The following is a 20,487-nucleotide window of genomic DNA, read 5'->3' as shown; positions in this document are numbered from 1 at the left end:
GCCACTCAATCACCTTCAAATTTGCGAAGCCTATTTGTGATAATTTTAACAGCCTGTGAGCCAAGCAATCCTCTTGATATCTGGATGGCTTTTCGTGATGTAATATCTGAAGACATTCTTCACAGATACAGGCAAGAAGTTAACAATCCAGAAGCAGATTTTAATGAGGACATCTACAATAAAACTCTTTGTCTAATTGAAGAAAAAGTTCTCCTTATGTGCGGTCAACCATTGGCAAGCTATGGATTACCTGCACCAACGCAAGGGAGAGATGAAAGACTCGTGAGAGAGTATCAACGTGAAGTTACTTATAATCTTGAAGAACTTTCCCTACGAGCAGAAAATATGCAAGAAAAACTGACCGATTCTCAAAGAGAAGTTTACAATTCATTCATGGCAATGTTGGAAGCACAAGGTGAAATGAACAAAAACATGATGTTTCTTGATGCTCCAGGTGGTACGGGCAAGACTTTTGTAATCAATTTGATCCTTGCAAAGATTAGATCCATGAGAAAGATTGTGCTTGCAACAGCATCCAGTGGCATTGCTGCTACTCTACTACAAGGTGGCCGCACTCTTCACAGCACTTTTAAAGTACCCTTGGATACTCATCGAATGGATCAGCCAGTTTGCAAAATTACTGGTAACTCAGCCTTGGCAAATGTAATTAGAGACACCTCTGCAATCATTGTAGACGAAGCCCCAATGACGCACAAGAGTGCTTATGAAGCAATTGACCGAACACTGCAAGACATCACAGGAAACAAGAATCCCATGGGTGGCATTCCAACCTTATTTTGCGGTGATTTCCGTCAAATCCTCCCAGTGGTTAAAAATGGCACAAGGGCTAACATTGTCAATGCAAGTTTGAAACAATCCTATCTCTGGAGGCACGTTATAGTGAAGAGACTGATTACTAATATGAGAGCCTATATCTCTGATAACACAGCTGCAGCAGACTTCTCAAAATTGCTTCTCCAAATCGGTAATGGTCAGTTTCCTATCACTTCTTCACCTGACACAATTAAGATTCCAACTGCGCTTGGTAAATGTGTCGGTAATCAGAAGCAACTGAAAGACAAAGTGTACCCAGACCTGCAAAACAATGGAAAATTACCGGATTGGCTTGCTGAGAGGGCTATTATTTCGCCATTAAACAGCAATGTGAATCATTTGAACAATTCAATAATGGATGAATTTCCAGGAGACACAAAGCAATACAAGTCAGTTGATTCGGCTACTAATTAATATGAAGCTGTTCACTACCCTGTGGAGTTTTTAAACTCTTTGGAGATATCTGGAATGCCTCCACACATTTTAAATCTCAAAATTGGATCGCCAATCATGATTCTTCGATCCTTGGAACCGCCAAAAACAACAAACGGAACCAGATGTGTTATCACCAGATTGCACACCAATGTACTTGAGGCCACCATTTTCTGTGGTCCCTACAAAGGTGAAACCGTTCTACTGCCAAGGATCCCCTTAGTTCCATCGGACTCAGAACTTCCATTTAAATTCCGGAGACTCCAATTTCCTGTGAAGGTGTGTTTTGCAATGAGCATAAACAAAAGTCAAGGTCAGACATTTAACACCATTGGCGTAGACTTGACATCAGACTGCTTCAGTCACGGTATGTTCTACGTCTCCATCAGCCGGACAGGAAGTTCAGAAAAACTCTACATTCTGGCTCCAAATCAAAGCAGCAGAAATGTAGTTTACCCTGAGGCTCTTCAGTGAAAAGTTCGAGAAATGGATATGAGGAAAAACTGACATGATCTGATTGTGGTAAGTTTTTAGTATTGAATGTGCAAGATAAAATTTAAGCAAGAGTTGAAAATTACTTCAATTAAAAATTTACTATGTAACATCAAGTAACCTTCCTTTTTGATGAAAATGTTTTGTGAAGTTCCTGATTGAATTTCAGTCACTACAAGAGGTAGTTAAAATGTTAATCACCTTATGCAATCGTTGCTCTTACAACATCAACTTACTGGAAAGGTGCCACAGATTTTGGTACCCGAGTGCGCAACAAAGCTCCGTGCGAAGCACGGGTATCTTTGCTAGTATATATATATATATATATATATATATATACACACACACATACACAGGGTGGGACAGAGCAACTTACATTTTTGTTTTAATTGATATTTCAAATAATTCATTTATTTTTATAAATCTGTCTCTCTCTCTCTCTCTATATATATATATATATATATATATTACAAGGTGTGATATAAGAAATGCACTTTGTTTAAGTGCAAAAATAGATGAATATATATATATATATATATATATATATATATATATATATATAGATATGTGTGTGTGTGAAAATGTCTGTGTACATTTCCCTACCAAATAACTCTGTCAATTTTCGGTCTAGATGCTGGAGATTTGACATAAGGAGTATTGAGATTTCGGAAAGTCTTTTTAATCGGTTTTCGGCCAGAAATTTGACTGCCAAGGGGTCAAAATTTCAACAATTTGACCTTTGTAAACTCTACCAAACTCCTCCGGCAATTTTGGGTCTAAACATTTTAAATTTTAAATGTAGGTTACTTGGACATGGATCAAACTTTTAATTTGATTTGAGCCCCAAAAAATAAATGTTAAGGGGTGAAAATTGGGGTCAAAGTTAAAAAAATTTGACTTCTGCGGTCTTTACCCAATGACTGGTCTAAACATTTGAAATTTTACATAAAGGGTATTTAGAGATAGGGCAGGCTTTTTAATCGGTTTCGGTCGAAAATTTGCCAAGGGGTCAAAGTTCAAAAGATTGTAATTTGCGGTATCTAGCAAACTATTCAGCCAATTTTGGATCTAAACATTTAAAATTTATACATAACAGATATTCAGACATGCGGTAAGCATTTTAATCAGTTTTGGGGCGAAAATTTGGCTGCCAAAAGGTCAAAGTTGGAAGAGTTGATCTTTGAAGATTCTATCAAATTCCTTCACCGATTTTAGTTTTAAAATTTGACAATTTAGATGTAGATAACTTGGACATGGGTAAAACTTTGTATTTTGATTTAAGACCAAAGTAATAAATGTTAACCGGTCAAAATTGGGGTCAAAGTTAAAAAGAAATTCACCTCTGCGATCTCTATGAAATTACTCGGACAAATTTTGGTCTAAACATTTGAAATCTTGCATAAAGTATATTCACACGTAGAGCAGGTTATGAACAGTACATAGGGCCCAAGCAAAGCCGGACTAAATAGCTAGTATATACACAGATTCATTCATTTATGTATATATGCTAGTAGGCCACCTGGCATTGCCCGGTCGTGAGATACGCTAAAATATGATATTTTAATTTGTGCAGATTTCGTATTTATTATTATTATTATTATAGAGACAATTCTCTATTGATTATTATAGTAAACGTAATATATAGTAGTAAGATGAAAACTATATATATATATATATATATATATATATATATGACTTGGGTGCCATCAGCTAGAATTGAAATTAAAACATACTTTTCACCCTCTGAGCCATGCATATATAAATATAAATATATATATATATATATATATATTATATATATATATCCTTTTTTTTAAAAGATGGAATCGCCTGATCTTTGAAGACAATATTCAAGCAAGCCCAGACCATCCAGTTTTATAATTATATATGTCCTATGAGATTAGTGAATTGAAGGAATGTTGAGTTTGGTCAGTATTTCAATGAGTGACAATTTGGGCACACTGAGTGTCGTACATAAAATTTGGTCAAAGTATTAACCTACAAAGGATCGGCACAATCATGTTGACACACCGATTCTTGCCAGATCACCGAAGTATTGAGCCTGGCCAGTGCCACATGGATGACCATTTGGGAAGGCGAGGCGCTGTATATAATGTGAGGTAAAATACTAGGTCGAGAAACTGGCGTGGTCTATCCTTCTCTCGAGGGTAGATGGGACTCTCTCTTAACCCATGGTAAGCACCCCGTCTAGTGATGGCGTCACGATAAAAAATACCCTTGATAGCCCTGGTGAAGCATCAAGTATTTAGCTACTGACAAGATTTAAATTACACTACAAACTCGTGTAATGAGTTCAATCTTGGCTGTGGCTATGCTGGATAGATGGACAAAGGATCAGACATTGACCACCGGTTTCAAATTTCGGATAAATATGCCCTTATTGATATACTTGCTTGTGCAATGCAAGAGAGTGAAGCTGAAGGGAGAGAAACTACTTGACACTTTGGGGCAAAATTAGTTGTAGGATTGGAAAAAGGTGACGGAGGTTGGTTTTAAGTGATGTTTGGTTGATATTCTTTTAAAATATCTATAATAATATTTCAAATGTATTTCATGCAGAACAAGATGTTTTTTTTTTTTTCCATCTCCAATATCAAATGAAACAGATATCATTCCTCCAAAAACAAAGGTGAAGTTGCATAATAAACATGCAGGGTGTAATGAGAGAATGGAAGTTCATTAAGTGCAAAACAGAGAATCATATGTGCAGTTGGAGAAAATTGGTTAGAAAATGGCATTCAGTTGGTTATTTATATAGAGATATTATAAAATGGAACAATAACTGTTTTTTAAATTATCTATTTTCCATTGAAAAACTTATGAAATTTGTTATTTACACTGTTGTTTTACTGTAATGCTGCAGCCGGCAATTATTGCAATACACAAAGTATCGTTACTTATATAGCCTCAAGTTTCCCTGAACTGGTACATATCCTTGATTTTTGTAATGAAAGAACGAAAGTTATCATTTTTCTTACATTTTTCTTACCTATATATATACACTTGGATAAAAGATTGTCTACTTAGAAATTAAAATATAACAATAATTTTGCTTCAACGTCTAAAATTTTTAACTTTAAGATAAAGCTCAATAAGTGGCTTTTCGTAATTCAATTTATTTCATATGAGTAGACAGGTTGAAATGATTTAGCTTGTAATAAATCTTAACTCAACACAAGTGCTTCACAAATACTGTTACTTTGAAAATATCCGTCAGATATATTTTTATTTGTTAAAATTAAAATACAAATAAACTCTTTTCAAAATCCAAAGATAGATTCAACAAATCCCATTTAATCTGTTTATAGTTGAATAAATTTGTACTCGAAATAAGATTTGATCTGATATACGCATAGTAGTAAATAACCGCTTGCATTATTTTTTAGTATTTAAGGCCATTTGTAACATTTCGTTGAAACAGCATTGTAAATAGATGTTTAGAAAGCAACTTTTATGAATTGTTTAACCTCATGACTAACAACTAAAACTTATCAAAGGAGTAAAGTTAGAATTTGATTAAAATTAGACACAACAGTAAAATTATATCAACGGAATATTTTGGATTCATAGGTTAGTCAACATTTCCTTGATAACTCTCTTTGTGTTGGTCACTACAAAAATGACTGCTTTAAAATCAACACTTATGCTCGATCACCTTTCCATTTAAAAATATGGAGGGCGATTTACATTCCAAATGGATAAGCTCTGATGCGTAGACAAAAGGAATTGGTTTATTCTCTAAATAAATATAAACATTGTAAAGATTTTTATCTAATATATAACATTAAGTCAGTTGGATTTCTCAATTTAGACTCATATAGCAATGCATCTGACAAAGCGATGTTTAATTCTAACTTGCCAACTTTTATTTATTATTCTTGCATCATATTCTTTGCATTATTCGGCTTTAATTATTTTGAAAAATACTTATTCCAACTTGGAAGATTGGCAAAATCGAAACAATTGTCACTAAGGTATGAAAGTAAGCTTCTATTACTAATATAGATATTTGATTTTAACTTGCCAATATTTACTTATTATTGTTGCATTATATTCTTTGCAATAAAAGACATATTTTGCTTCACTTCCTTTCCGAAAATACTTATTGTATAAGATTAAATTGAGAAAATTCTCACTAATTTCCTATAATTATTTTAATTGCATAATAGGTTGTTTTACTGTGGCAATGACTGCAAATGACTGAAGGAATATTAAGTACTTTTTCCTCCAGTTTGTCATTAATTTTTTTTAATAAACATAAACCATGTTTAGTTACATATTTTACTTATATTTTTAATTATCAGAAATTGTTTACATTTTCATAGACAAATGTAGGTCTTTTCTTAAGTGTGAAATAACTAATCATTAGCAAAATCGCTATATTCTATTTTTCCAGGATACAATAGAAAATAACTTAAGCAAAATCCTCAGGAAAGATTACATAACTTTTGAAATAAACTATACCGAAATATATTATTATAGTATCAATAACATAGTACAACTATAACAAATGAAAATTGGCTAGTCAAAATTAAATTTTGATACGTCAGTTTAAATGTTATTTAGGTTCAACTTTTAAACTACCACAAGATAAATTTGTTAGATTTTATAGATTATATTTTCCCAGGATGCAATGCAAAAATGCAGTAACAAAAAACAAAAACAAAAAAACTTTAATACTGATTAACTTAAGGTGTGAAAGTATGCTTATATTCCTAATGTATATTGCACTTCTGCATCCACTGTTTATTTAATGTGCTTCAAGAAAAACTATCACTATATGTAACCAACCAGTATGAAAAGAATAGAAACATTAAGTCATCCCATAAGTTCTGTCCGGATTTTTATTCTCTGAAATTTGATAGTAACTAACCACTACCCCCCCTCTCAGCTTAGACAGGGTCCAAAAATGACTTTTTAATCTAATAGGTCTATCACTGTCTATAAAGCTTCACCCTCTTCGCCCTCATTGCAATGTCAAATCATTTTTCTTGTCTTACAATAGAATGTGCTCCGACAAACTTGCTGCACTTGTGGCCTTGTGGTTAATGTAAATAACCCTGACCAACGTGCCAACCAGCAAAATTCAACCCCTTTTACTCTAAATTCCCCAGATGCTGGAAAAATTTTGACTCTAATAGTTTCTTTCATCAGAACTTCTTGTGTTTGGAATTCCCTGTCTGTTACCCATTTCCATGACAGTACCAACATGTAGTATGAAAAGAGTAAAAAAAAAAACAAAATAAGAAAATATCAGATCTTCCCATAAGAGAGAGAGAGCGAGAGAGAAATAAATGATAGGAGGGAAAGAGTGAGAAAGGAAGAGAAGGGGAGCAAGATATTAAAAAAAAAAAAGAAGAAATGTCCGAGTTCATTACAGACAAGATGGAGTTAAACTAACTTGACTGGTAGCGTGGGGCTGGACCCATTTCTATAAAAAGAGGTCGACTCCATCCATTTGAAGGTTAGACCCCAGTCAAAACGTCCAATATTAACGGTACTACCAGATCTCCAGTACTGAAAGTTGTCGTCGATGATATTATCAATCACAGGGGTCACAACGTGCGTCTTGTTTTCTGATATACGCGTAAGTAATGGCTCCAACCAGCCTAAATGGAAAAACAGGCAATGCTTATGAAACACAAAGAATTTAGAATCATCAGTAATAGCTATAGGTAGCTTTTGTTTAAATAGGTCAGGAGTCCAAGGGGGAGATAACTCTCTAATAAAAAGATCATCATCAAATCACGTAGCAGCAAATATTTTTTTTAGTCAAGTGATATTAAATGGACATTAGGTTAAGTGTAAGTTCAAGGATCATTTCCGTTTGAAGCTCAGGCCAGGTGCAAATATCTTCATTATCAGGTGAAAACAAACTCATGATAAAATAATCAATATGATAATAAGATTAAAATCCTATCAACCACAAACAAAATAAAGAAAATGGAAGGGAATAAAGAAATATAATAAAATATGACAACAAAAGAACAAGATGTATACAAAAATAGTAGTTTGGGTTGTTAATCGTTTGGTTAATATTGTTAATAAAAAGGCAATAAGTTAGAAAGAAAGAAAAAATGCATGCAGAAATAAAGTGAAAATATTTTCCAAAATATTGTTAAAAAATTAATAATTTGAAATAATTTGTAAAATGAAAAACCAAGAGAAAACGGAGAAATTTTTATATTTAGAACCGGAAGGAAATGAAAAAATTCAAAAGAAAATAAAGTAAAAAAAATAATAAAATGAAACTTTGAAAAAAAAAATTTTTTCTTTGAAAATACATACATTTATCCAATCTATAAAATATAATCCACTTCTTTCAAATCTTTAAAGGAAACAGACATTTATTTAATCGAATATAATACAAAATTAAATAATCCCAGTTTTGTTTTGTTAAGTTTTGAAAATTTTTGTTTGATAATCCCACTGTATTAAACATCGTTTGAAATAAAAAAATTTTTTTTATATTTTGATAAGCCACAATGGAGGAAAAGAGAGAGAGAGAGAGAGAGAGAGAGAGAGAGAGAGAGAGAGAGAGAGAGAGAGGGGGGGGGAATTAGATATTTGCATAAAATTGACCATCATTTGAAAACATCAAAATTAAGATTTTCATAAGCTAAATCTTTTCATTCTTTTTGAGTGCGGCTACATTACAAATGGTTTTATTAAAACAATAATGCAAAAATCAATCTTATAATAATTATTGTTTAAACAAACCAAACAGACTTTGATAACGACGATTGAGGGAGAGAAAAATTCTATTGAAATAAAACTGACCAATAAAAAACAGAAGAATTGAAATTTTCATTGGCTTAAAGCATTCCCATTTCTTTTCGAATACAAATTGATATTATGTTATTACTTTATAAATTTTAAGGAAAAATAAAACAAACAAAAATCTTTAGTTATTACAAACTTATAAAAACAAATCATATTTCAGACGAACCAGACAAGCAAAATTTCATTTAAAAAAATTTGTCATCGCAATTTTAATAAAAATCATTTTTTTTTCTGAGCAATAATAAAGTAAAACTTTGAAAAAGAAAAATTAAAATAAATTTGTAAAATTAATATTTTCATCAAAACGTTAATAATTTTCAATAAAAAGAATTTTGTAAAAAGAACGTAAATATACAATTTTTTAAAAATTATAATTAATGTGAAAATGACAGTAGAAAAAAAGCCAGATTTTATAGCATAAAATATGACATAAACAGAACTCCCAAAAGTGTAATTATCAATGCAAAAAAAGCTCATATATATATATATATATATATATATATTTATTTATTTATGACTACTTCATGTAATTACATAAATTAATATACGAAAATATAATTTTATGCATGAATTTTCAGTATTTACTTCAAAAGTGCTCAATACATAGGTAGAGCTAGGTAGTAAGTTATAAAAATATTGATGCGTTTCATTCTCGTGAGAATTCGTCAGGCTTATGCATAAGCCTGACGAATTCTCACGAGAATGAAATGTGGAATATTCTGTGTAGCTTAATTGCCATATATATATATATATATATATATATATATATATATATATATATATATATATATAAAATAAGAATTACAATTAAGTTTACCAAGATAATCCAAAAATAGCAAACTTAAATATCTTTTACATCTTTATACATATATATATATATATATATATATATATATATATATATATATATATATATATATATATATAAAATCCCCAAATAATTTTTAATGAAGATAAAAAGATACAAATAAACGTTGATGCTTTCTCTCTGACCATCGGACCATTTTTAAAGAGAACTCATTCTTTATCTACTGATGTGACCAGATAAAGAGACATAGTCGAATCAGCTGAAGAAATCCAAGAGGAAAAATCTGTTTGAAATTTGATGTAATGGCATCAAATAAAGAAAATCTTTTAAACGTAGTTTAATCTTCATCTAAAGAAGGCTGTAGATAATGTGGATCGAAGCAGAATTATATTCACTATATATTATGTTTTGTTCTGATCCAGTTTGCGGCTAACCACTGCTTTCTACTATTTGTGGTGAAAACCCCAAGAGGCACAAAGCTGGGTCTTCAATTATGTCCCCTCCTTTGAGAGTATTGTTTCTCCTAGAAATAACTAGCCTAGATGCCCGGCGTTGCCTGGGTGTTTGGAGGTGTGTGTTGAGCAAAAAAAAAAAAAAAGTGGTAGTAGGCAGGCAAGCAGGCTCGAACCCGTACTGCGAAGGAGGAAAAGAATGTGAAAAAAAAAAAAAAAAAAAAGTGACGTCTTTGCCATTGCATCCATCGCCAAACTGGAAGTGGTGAAAGTTTAAATTAAGGCTAGTCAATCGAAAAGACTTTCAAAAATATCGTCCAAAAAAAAAAAAAAAAAAAAAAAAAAGCAACCCCCTCCTTGTAGAAAAGTGCCCTGTTGAGGTTGAAGGAATTAATGTTTTTAGCCAACTCTTCGGTATTTGTCGTCCGATGGGTCGAGCTTCAAAATGATACCCATCTCGTGAAAATCCGTCACCTCTGTCAAAAGTTTTAAGCAGACATACAAAGATACATACATACATACATACGTTTAAACAGATAGGTGAGATTTATATTACAGACTAGCGGGGGTACCCGGCGATGCCTGGGTGTCTTGAGGTAAATCAAAGCTCCAGGGGAGGGGGGGGGTTAAATAATAAAAAAAAAAAAAAAATGTTTTGGTAGGTGAGTGTATGAGGATCAAACCATACCCTTGAGTTGGAAATTACTGTGTGAAAAAAAAACCGTGCTACGTTAACCATTGAGCCACGGCAACATACAACTTTAAGCAGGTTTGAATTTATTTAACGATAAAAACAGGCGTGCGCAATAAAAATTAACTCTGCTGCTTCCATTTGATCAAATTAAGAAGGTCAAATAGAAGTCACGCAAATCCCAAATTTGACTGTTTCTTCCCCCAACAGATGTTGGGGAGGGGAAAGCAGCTCCCAATTCTCCAGACTGATATACAAGATTGATCAAAGCTGATTGCTTCTGGACGTTTTTCCCCGCGCAATGCCGTGAAGACGTCATTTGAGTTTAGTTTCACATATTTATACTAAAAAGCCCAATCAACATGCGAGAAGCCAAAATAGCAATAATTTTGTAAAAGTCGACATAAATAAATCTAGATGCGACGCGCTTTCCCAAATCGTACATATTATTATTTAGGACCCATATAAACAGTTGTAAACTATCGTAACGACCTCAGAACCGCGTGCGAGAAAAACCTTTTGAAGACATACACGAAATGGTCACACACATTTTGCCTTTTATATATATAGATTAACTTCTTTAAAATTCTAATAAATTTTCATCTACTTTAAGAATTACTTTTGCAATAAACTCAAAATCAGGATGATAGTCTTTAGCAATTAACCAAGTCTGGAACAGAAATAACTGTGATTCTATAAGGAATTAATGGAACTCCTCCTCAACCCCCCCCCCGCAATGAACACCAACAAATCTCAGCTCCAATGTTCTCTAAATCTAAATCGCCAAGGGATTCCAACAAATGCATTTCTTCATTTCATTGAGATTCGCTCTCTTCGTTAGTTTTCACATGAACTTGTGAATTCAAAATATTTTATAATCAATGAAAATCGTTTCGAACCTACCAAAAAAGTAACACCTACATGTAAAGTAGTAAGCTAGTATGAACTTAGAAACTTCTATAAGAACAGGTCAACAAAATCAGTTTTTTCCACACTTCATTGGCTGCTCTTGAAGGCACTCAAGAGCGTCTTTAACAACATCCTCTTGTGCCCTTTTGAACTACGGGAGATGAATCGGAAAAAAAAAAAAAATGGACTCAATGACTTGCATACCAGCGTCTTTCATCTCGCACAGACATGCTTAGATAAAATGAGTCAGGCGAACAAAAACGAACTACTACTCACTTATTCACACCCCGCTACACATCAATACACACACACTAACGATAACAAGGTAAACCAACACACACGCATATATACAATACCAAGCAGCCAAATACTCACATACATATATTACTTACACACATATATTCACACTATAAACATTTTTACTAAACTTTCTTATCCAAACATATTTGCATAAATGAATATTTCTGTTATTGAAAGTAACTTTTGAAGAACTGCTTGTACAGTTTAGCAAAGACATTAAAAAACGAAAATAAAGAAAAACCTCTGTGATGTATGCGCTTATTATAGAATGAAGTTCTCATTAAAAACACAATTGCTTAATTTCATCAAATAGTTTTTTTTTGTTTGTTTTTTTTCACAGAGGAAAATCAAATTTTAGTTAGACCGATCGCGGCAGAGCCTACTTGGCAATTTCCAGCTACAAAGGAGGAGGAGATAACTCCATCTAATTCTTGAAGTTTGTCAAAATTTGACAATATTATTTTTACAGGTTCAAATAATTTTAGGTATTCCTTTTTTCTTTCCGTTTTTTTTTTCTTTCAAAAATTTGTTAAAAAATTTATTAAAATGATTAAAACTTCACGTGCCATACAGATTTTTCTTTATCTTTGTTTTTTTTAATGTGTTTGCTAAACTGCACAAGCGCCTAATAAAGAATAATCATAAAAATTACTTTTACATTTAGAAAAGTTTGAAGTTTAGTAGAAAACTGAAGTGCAAAAAAATAAAATAAAATAAAAAATAAGACTCTGAGAGGCTGCAGTCTTGATATATAACTTATTCATCTTATATGCAAATTACCAAGACCGAGGCTGGAAGTGACTTAGAAATAAAAATATTGAAACAAGATCAAACTAACAATTTTAATTATCCTAATAGAATTCCTGAAAGAAAGTTTCCATCCCCCTCCCCAATTAAATCTCTGCTAGTTTCTGAATACGAGAGGGGTTCCAAAAGTAATGCCTCCTATTTTTTATTCCACCCGAATGGATCAGACGATATTGAAAACTGCAGTGTTATGACTCAACTTATGCATTCATGACCTCAAAGTTTCATCTCTGTTGCAGATATTGACGATGTCAGACTAAGAAAGTAAACCCCTGTCATGACCGTGTGTCAGAAGCAGAGATACGTGATTGAATTTCTGGTAAAGGTGTATTGGGAATGGTGATGACTATGTAGAAAAATAAACTCTGGAACACAAAATGTTGCTTGTTTTAATGTTACCATTTCCGTCTTCATAGCTCTTCATCTTTTTTAGTAAAAAAAAAAAAAAAAATAGGAGGCTTTACTTTTGTAACTACCTTCATAAGTAAGAAAATAGAATGATTCCCTATATTCTGTGAAATCTAAAAAATTATCGTTGAATAGAATGTCTTTGATGTTTTTCAATTTAAAAAACAACTATATAGGAAAAAACTTTTAGACTAAAGTCTTTCTTTGGAACAGTTGTTTGCTTCTTGTAATTCTCTTGTAATCACTTGTTTTGCTTTTAAGAATTTATAGTAGTCCTAAGATTATTATAGGAATCATCAATACATATTATAGGGAACTTCTGCCATTATTAATCAGTAGAGCGTTATCAGGCATGGAAATAAACTATGATGATATATGGAAGAGAAACCTGGCTAATAAGGTTTGAGGACCTGCGTTGCATGGACAAAAATGATACAGTGGATGTGTAACGTGAGTGTGAAAGACGGGTTTAAATCTCATGAGGAAAATTAACTCTGGTCAGTATAGGGAGACTTTGTTGGTATGGGCAGAATAAAGAGTGGATTACAGTGCTTGGGTTAGTATGTTATACTATCGATGTACCCCCCTCCTCCTCCAAGTGTTTTGTAAGAAAAAAAACCAAAAGAGGAAAAAATATAACAAAAAAGATGAAATCGGTTTGTCAACAGAAAAAAAAAGTTTTGGAAATTGTTCAGAAAGGAACGCAAAAGAAAGCTGCAATAGGATTGTTAATCAAGGTGCAGCAGTGATTGGAACAAAAGAAGCAAAAAATAAAGGAAGATATATTTAGAGTTTGTTTGTGGGCAGTTTTTGAGGATTGGTTACGAGTTTTGTAACAGTTTATGACAATTTGCGGACAGTCTTTAGTTTACGACAGTTGACAGCAGTTGCGGTGGAGGAGAGTTACAAGTTGGACACATTGGAAGGCAAGTCGTGGTTTGCACCGAATCGAGGTACCTTTAGAAGATCGAGATGAGTTTGCATCAATTGACGAACACAACCGCGGCAAAACGTAGATGTGGACCTTATAGAAATATGAAAAAGAAACAAACCAAGTTATACGTCCATCAACGTTTCGTCTTTATTCTAAGATTTCTGGATTGATAAAATAGAATAAAATAAAATACCAATACAATATTTGAAAATCAGATAAAAAAAAAAAAAAGTCATTGAAATTCTGAAATCATACATTTCACAACAAATATATTTTCAAATGTTGTACTGTTTGTTTATTTTCTTCTATTTATTCATCCAGAAGAAGTCTTACAATAAAGACGAAACGTTGATAGTCATAAAGCTTGGTTTGTTCCTTTTTCATCTCTCTATCTTGTTGGAATACTATTTCCATTATTCTCATCACATATATGTAGATATTTACGCTGACTCAACCGTCTTCATAAGATCGATAAAGTTAAGCAATGTTAATCCTAGTCATTATTTAAATGGGTGACTGTTTCGGAATGAGATGTATAAAACTCAGTCCTAGTGGCCGAGCAAGCCGAGGGTTGGCTATTAATCTGCAACAACAGAACTGATCTATTCATTGAATCTGAGTTGGCCAACAATTTCAGACATACTTTCTTCTTTGATACAAGCGATTGAAAATAAAAGAAAATGGAGCAGAATTATTTGTATGATCGGAAAAAAAAAAGGCGACAGAGATTGGGTTTTATTGTGAGCGTGAAATGATGTTTGCTTGATGTTTCTTTTTAAATATTTATAACAATATTTCAAATCCATTTCATGTTGAACGAGATGTTTTTCTCACCAATATCAAACAAAACAGACATTCCCAAAACAGAGAGTGATGAAGGTGCATATGTGCAGGGCGTATTGAGCAGCAGAAGAATGCATTGCAGAGAACAGATTTGTTAAGTGCAACATAGAGCAGCACCAAGTGCAACTGCAAAGAATTGGTTGGATTCACCCCAAGAAAAGTACCAGAGGTTAAAGAGAAATTTGTTATTTACAAATAGGTTTTGCAAAATTACCATTTTTATGCTCCCACAAATATTAAGGAAAAAAATTAGGGTTTGTCGAAAAAGTTGTCAAAAAACAAATATATAACAAATAAATGTTGTCAAAAGCAAGATAAGTTACTTTTCTACCTAACTGGATATATTTTTAGTGTTTTTATTCAATGTAACATGTTTATTCAGCTCGAAAAACATACAGTGTTTACTGATGTATTGGAAAATTTAAAATGGCAGCCGACTCTCTCTTGGACACGGTAAGTTTGGGAAAAGGAGTTAAAAATAAAAAATATGCAAAATACTGTTAAAAACCCACTGAATATATGTCAGCCTATGTCACAGTAACATATATTGAGCGAGTTTTTATTATTTTGTCTAGTTTTTTTATTTATAACCCCTTTTCCCAAACTTACCGTGTCAAAGTGAGAGTCGGCCGCCATTTTTAACTTTCCAATACATCGGTAAACATTGTATGTTTTTCGAGCTGAATAAACATGTTACATTAAATAAAAACACTAAAAAATTATCCAGTTAGGTAGAAAAGTAACTTATCTTGCTATTGATAACATTTATTTGTTATATATTTGTTTTTTTGACAACTTTTTCGAATCTTTGTGTACAGTAATACAAACCCAAATATTAATATAGAATTTACTTTTACTTAGGAAATCTTTGATCGCTCATAACTGCTGCCTATCTCTGTATTTGCTAGTGGATGACCTGCACCCCTATGACAGGACGAAAGTCGCCATTTTTATAGATGTCACTTATATATAAACTTGGATGCTAACAAATTAACAGTATTGCAGAAAACAAATTTGTTCAGTGCACTACAGAGCAGCACCAAGTGCAACTGCAGAAAATTGGTTGGAATCTGAAGTGTTAATGCGAAATTAAGCATCTATTAGCAAAGCATGTTGCATTTCTGCATCCACTGTTTAGCAAAACGCGTTTGAAGAAAATCTATCACTATGTGTAACCAACCAACATGAAAAGAGTAGAAACATATCAGGTCATCCCATAAGTTCTATCCGGAATTTTTATTCTCTGAAATTTTATAGTAACCAATCACTAGTCTTTTCCTCCCCCCTTAAATCGTGTCCAAAATAGAGTTTTTAATTTAATAGGTCCCACAGTCTACCAAGCTCCAACCCCTGTCACCTCATCGCAATGTCAAATCCTTTTGCTTGTTTTACAATAGAATGTGCTCCGACAAACTTGCTGCACTTGTGCCCTCTCAGTATAAATAACTCTGACCAACCTGCCAACCAGAAAAATTCAACCCCTTCACTCTAAACTCCCCAGTTGCTGGAAAAATTTGCATTGTCGAACCCCTATGCTTGCTTTACAAGCACTACAATGGAATGTGCTCTGATGAACTTGCTGCACTAGTGCCCCCTCAACATAAATATCTTCACTGTGGAGACCCCAGATACCAGAAAGATTTTTTTTGATTCTAAATAGCATCTACAAAGATCAACCATCATAGTAAGTACTGCCAAGACGGCTAACTACAAAAGTATACTGATCAGTATTTACCACTCTTACACTGTGAGAGGATGTGACACAAGGTTGGAAGGTGAAAAAATGGGCCAGTGCTCCAAGAGGAGGAACACTCTGGCCCTGCAAAAATAAGTTTAAATAGCCCTGTCGGCATTCCCCAGTGAGAGCGCCTCAGACAACAAGTGATAAACATGCACTTTTCGAAAGCCGGGACACAAGGCTCCTAGAGCAACACAGAACATTTTGCATCAGTCCGACGGTAGAAAGGCCATCAAAATAGCCCAGTTTGGAACCTCAACTTATGTGTACTACCAAAGTATACTGACCACCCTGAAAATTATAACTCTCAGTTAATTTATACAGTTCGGAAGAGTTCATGTCATGTGCATGGGGGAGTAGATATATTGAATAGTTTCATTACTCATTAAATTCTCATCATTATTCAAGTCTGCCACAATTAAAGTAGTCTCCCACTACTGGGCTAGAAAACTTTTCACACCTACCAGTTACCACATTTGTGCTTATGCTCCAACCACTAGTATGTCACACTTGGACCAGATTAAAAAAATAAACAAAATAAAAATATAAAAAAGGATTTCAAAACCTATTAAGTCCTGCATTAGCTACCAAGCTCCATCTTCTGTCGCTCGCGATTGTGTTGCATTCTTGTAAAACCGTCATGCTGACACATTTGGACTGATGAACCAATCACTAGTTACTCCGTATTCTCAATCGCATAAATTTTCGTGATATACAAAATATCATCGACTTTTTTTCATGGATCTGGATCGCTACATAGAAGATACTGCCAAACTGTTGCAAAGAAGGTGGACTTCCTATACTAGGCTAAAAAACTTATTGCCAGTATCCTATATCTATATAAAGCCACCATTCGCCCGTGCATGGGGAAATGTTGCCACATTTTTGCTGGTACTCCAACCACTAGCCTCTTCCTCTTTGACACTGTGCAAAAAATGAATTTCTAACCTAATAGGTCTTACTGTACTATAGTAGACGTTTACACATGTGTTAACATGTAGATAGCTGGGACCCAACACGTTGTAGACTCAGTCGCAAAGGAGACAAAGAATAGGAAAGAACAACTTCAACTCCTGTTTCAGGCTTGAAAAAAAGACCTTTATTCCTCATTCTTCCGCCACGCGTGACTTCTCGTTGCGGCTGTGACGTCACCCACATCTCTAACATGATCATCTTCTCTAACATGCTCATTGGTCGGTGCACACGTTCTTTTTGTAGTCGTTCTCTTTTTCCTTACCATGACGTCACTTCGCACAAGGCTCAGCATTTGTATACAGCCACCAAACGCGTGTCCACATTCTGTTACACTACACTATCTGCGAAGCTCCAGTCTCTGTCCCATCATCAGTGTTGCATCCATGTGCTAGTTTTACAAGGACTTTAACTTTTTTTCTCAGATCACTTGCCTTTGGGATTCCCCATTTCCCAGACCATACCAACGTGCAGAAATTTAAGTGTGATGTTTTTAACAAGTATATTGCTGCTTAACTCCCCACCTAGGTTTGTTCCATACAAATCTGGTATCTATCACAATAGCCTCTTATATTTCAGTAGCAATATGCCTTGTTTAGGAGTGGACAAAAGTATATATATATATATATATATATATATATATATATATATATTTTATTTAAAGTTTGTTTTTGAAATGTCGTTACTTTCGATGTATACCGATTTCGTTTAACGGGTCTAGATTGTTATTTTAAAACCATTCTCCGTTAATTTTGAGTTAAGCTCAATGTGTCTATTTAATAGGGACAGAGCATATATAGTGCAAAGTTTTGTTGAAAATTCAAAGATTCACGTTTTCTTTTTTATAACCTTCGTTTATTTTCTGGATTTTTCCATTACAGCTGTTTCATTAATGAGTGGCAATTTTACGATTTATGTTTCCGTAAAAATATCCTGTCTCCACCAAATTCTTCAGATGTTTATCCATTAGATTTTTACAAGAAATGGTATATTTATTACATGCTGGACATCGTATTCAGTTAAAAAGATTTCCACAGCCATGCTTCCTCACTTCCTCTATCTTTTAGTGTTATGTAAAGATCTTATATACATATATATATATACATATATATCAGCGGCACTGATGAGTTGTGATACAACGAAACAGGACTGTATGTCGATGACTACAAATATATTTTAAAAGCTCCCCTCTTTGGGTTGAGCACTCTCGTAAATAATTTCACTCGCTACTTAATTTGGCTGAAAAATGCAAAGCTCGCGGTTTGTTTACAAACAAGCGTTTGAGCACTTTACAAGTAGCGGACGGATGTTTATTTAAATAGACATTCGGACAGATTAGTTGCGGGCATCGCTTCCGTGGTGGAGGGGTAGAACTGCCGACTGTCAACACGACGGTTCTAGGTTCGATCTTCGGCTTGGGAGAGGTGCTAGTCTAGCAGCACTGATGAGTTGTGATACAACGAAACAGGACTGTATGTCGATGACTACAAATATATACATATATATTATGTATTGTATTAATAAAGGTTAATGCATAGCTTACTCCCAATTACATATCTTAATTAGCTTCAGTTTGTGTTACTCCGTTACACCTCTGCTGCACTGCCTTCTATAAATTATCTTATAAAAAAAAATATGAATAAATGAAAAAATTCAGAGAATTAAAATTCGGACAGAACTCATGAGGTGATCAAATTGTTGAGAGAGAGAGAGAGAGAGAGAGAGAGAGAGAGAGATCAAAGAACCTATCTGAGTTCAGACGAGACAGAGTAAAACTAACTTGACTGGTAACGCGCGGCTGGAATCATTTCTATAAAAAGATGTGGAATACATCCATTTGAAGGTGAGATCCCAGTTAAAACGTCCGATTTGTATTGAACTACTCGCTGCCATGTAGTAAAAGTTGTTGTCGACGATATTATCAATCACAGGGGTCACAACGTGCGTCTTGTTTTCTGATACACGCAAAAGTAATGGCTCCAACCAGCCTGAATGAAAAAACAGGCAATACTTATGAAACACAACCATTAATAGCATAGTTTTTTTTTTCTTTTACTTCTGAAATAGTCTAAGAGTTCAGGGGGAGATAACTGACTAATCAAAAAGGTTCTTCTTCGTTGTTGTAACGAAATTCAAAAATTGAAACAGTGAATTTCAAGTGAAAGCAATGCTATCTACTGAATTGTCATGTCGCAGTAAATGAAAATATCCAAAAATTAAGAAAAACGATAAAGTAGAAAATTAATTATTAATTAAAACAGTTTTTGAAGACAATTAGTGAAAATTAAGTTTTGCTAAATTGGCCAAAGGTTTTCAGTTTTCAGAAAATAATTATCTCCCTTTTATTACAATTTGAACTCTCCGGTTCCTTTTTTTTTTTTTTTTTTTTTTTTTTTGCAAAAGTCGCTAATTGTCTTCAAAAGCTATTTTCATTAATAATTGATTTTCTACCTTATCTATGTTTTCGTAATTTTTGGTTATGTTTATTACTGTGACATGACAGTTTAGTAGATACCATTGGTTTCACTTGAAATTGAATATTTTGATTTTGGAATTTCGTTACAATAACGAAAAAGAACCATCAAAAGGTGGATGCTCATCAAGACAAGTTGTAGAAGCAGTTGGTGTGAAGTAATCAAGCAATATTAATGGACGCTAAGATTATTCCAAGGATCATTTCTGTTTGAAACTCAGACCAAGTGCAAATATATTAATTAGAAGTTGAAAAAAAAAAAAAAATAAATAAAAAAAACAAAAAAAAACAAAAATCAAAACAACTAAATCAGTGCTTGTCTAGGTTGGTCATCTTTGAAACCAACACATTTCAGGTGAAAATATTATGTACCTACATGTCACGTTGAATTTAGTATAAATTTAAGAGATTACAAAAAATGAACCAGTGGAAAAATAATTACAAGCACAAATAAAAATTTATCGAATTATCGAGTTTTATCGTATGTTTTAATATAGAAGAGTTGTGCGACCAATTCAGTATGACAAACTGACTTATCGCCCTTTACTTTACAGCCTGTTTTAAATACAAAATTTCAGAATGTAACGATT

The 20,487-nt window shown here is 33.3% G+C and overlaps 1 protein-coding gene across 6 annotated transcripts in view; it reads right to left on the bottom strand.

Annotated features, from left to right (window-relative positions):
* Positions 1-20,487, bottom strand: part of LOC145291201 (polypeptide N-acetylgalactosaminyltransferase 5-like) — a 568,917-nt gene that overhangs the window by 54,386 nt on the left and 494,044 nt on the right. The window contains exon 7 of one of the 6 annotated variants that reach the window (XM_080136785.1): positions 7,181-7,388. The exons of the other annotated variants lie outside the window; for them this stretch is intronic. Within the exon in view, the coding sequence (XP_079992911.1) occupies positions 7,181-7,388 (208 nt within the window). The remainder of the gene's footprint in view (positions 1-7,180; positions 7,389-20,487) is intronic. 6 annotated transcript variants of the gene reach the window in all.

This window comes from Euprymna scolopes, chromosome 12 (assembly GCF_053919585.1).
Source record: "Euprymna scolopes isolate OS-2025 chromosome 12, ASM5391958v1, whole genome shotgun sequence".
Classification (NCBI taxonomy): Eukaryota; Metazoa; Mollusca; class Cephalopoda; order Sepiida; family Sepiolidae; genus Euprymna; species Euprymna scolopes.
This window is presented reverse-complemented; position numbering and strand designations above follow the sequence as displayed.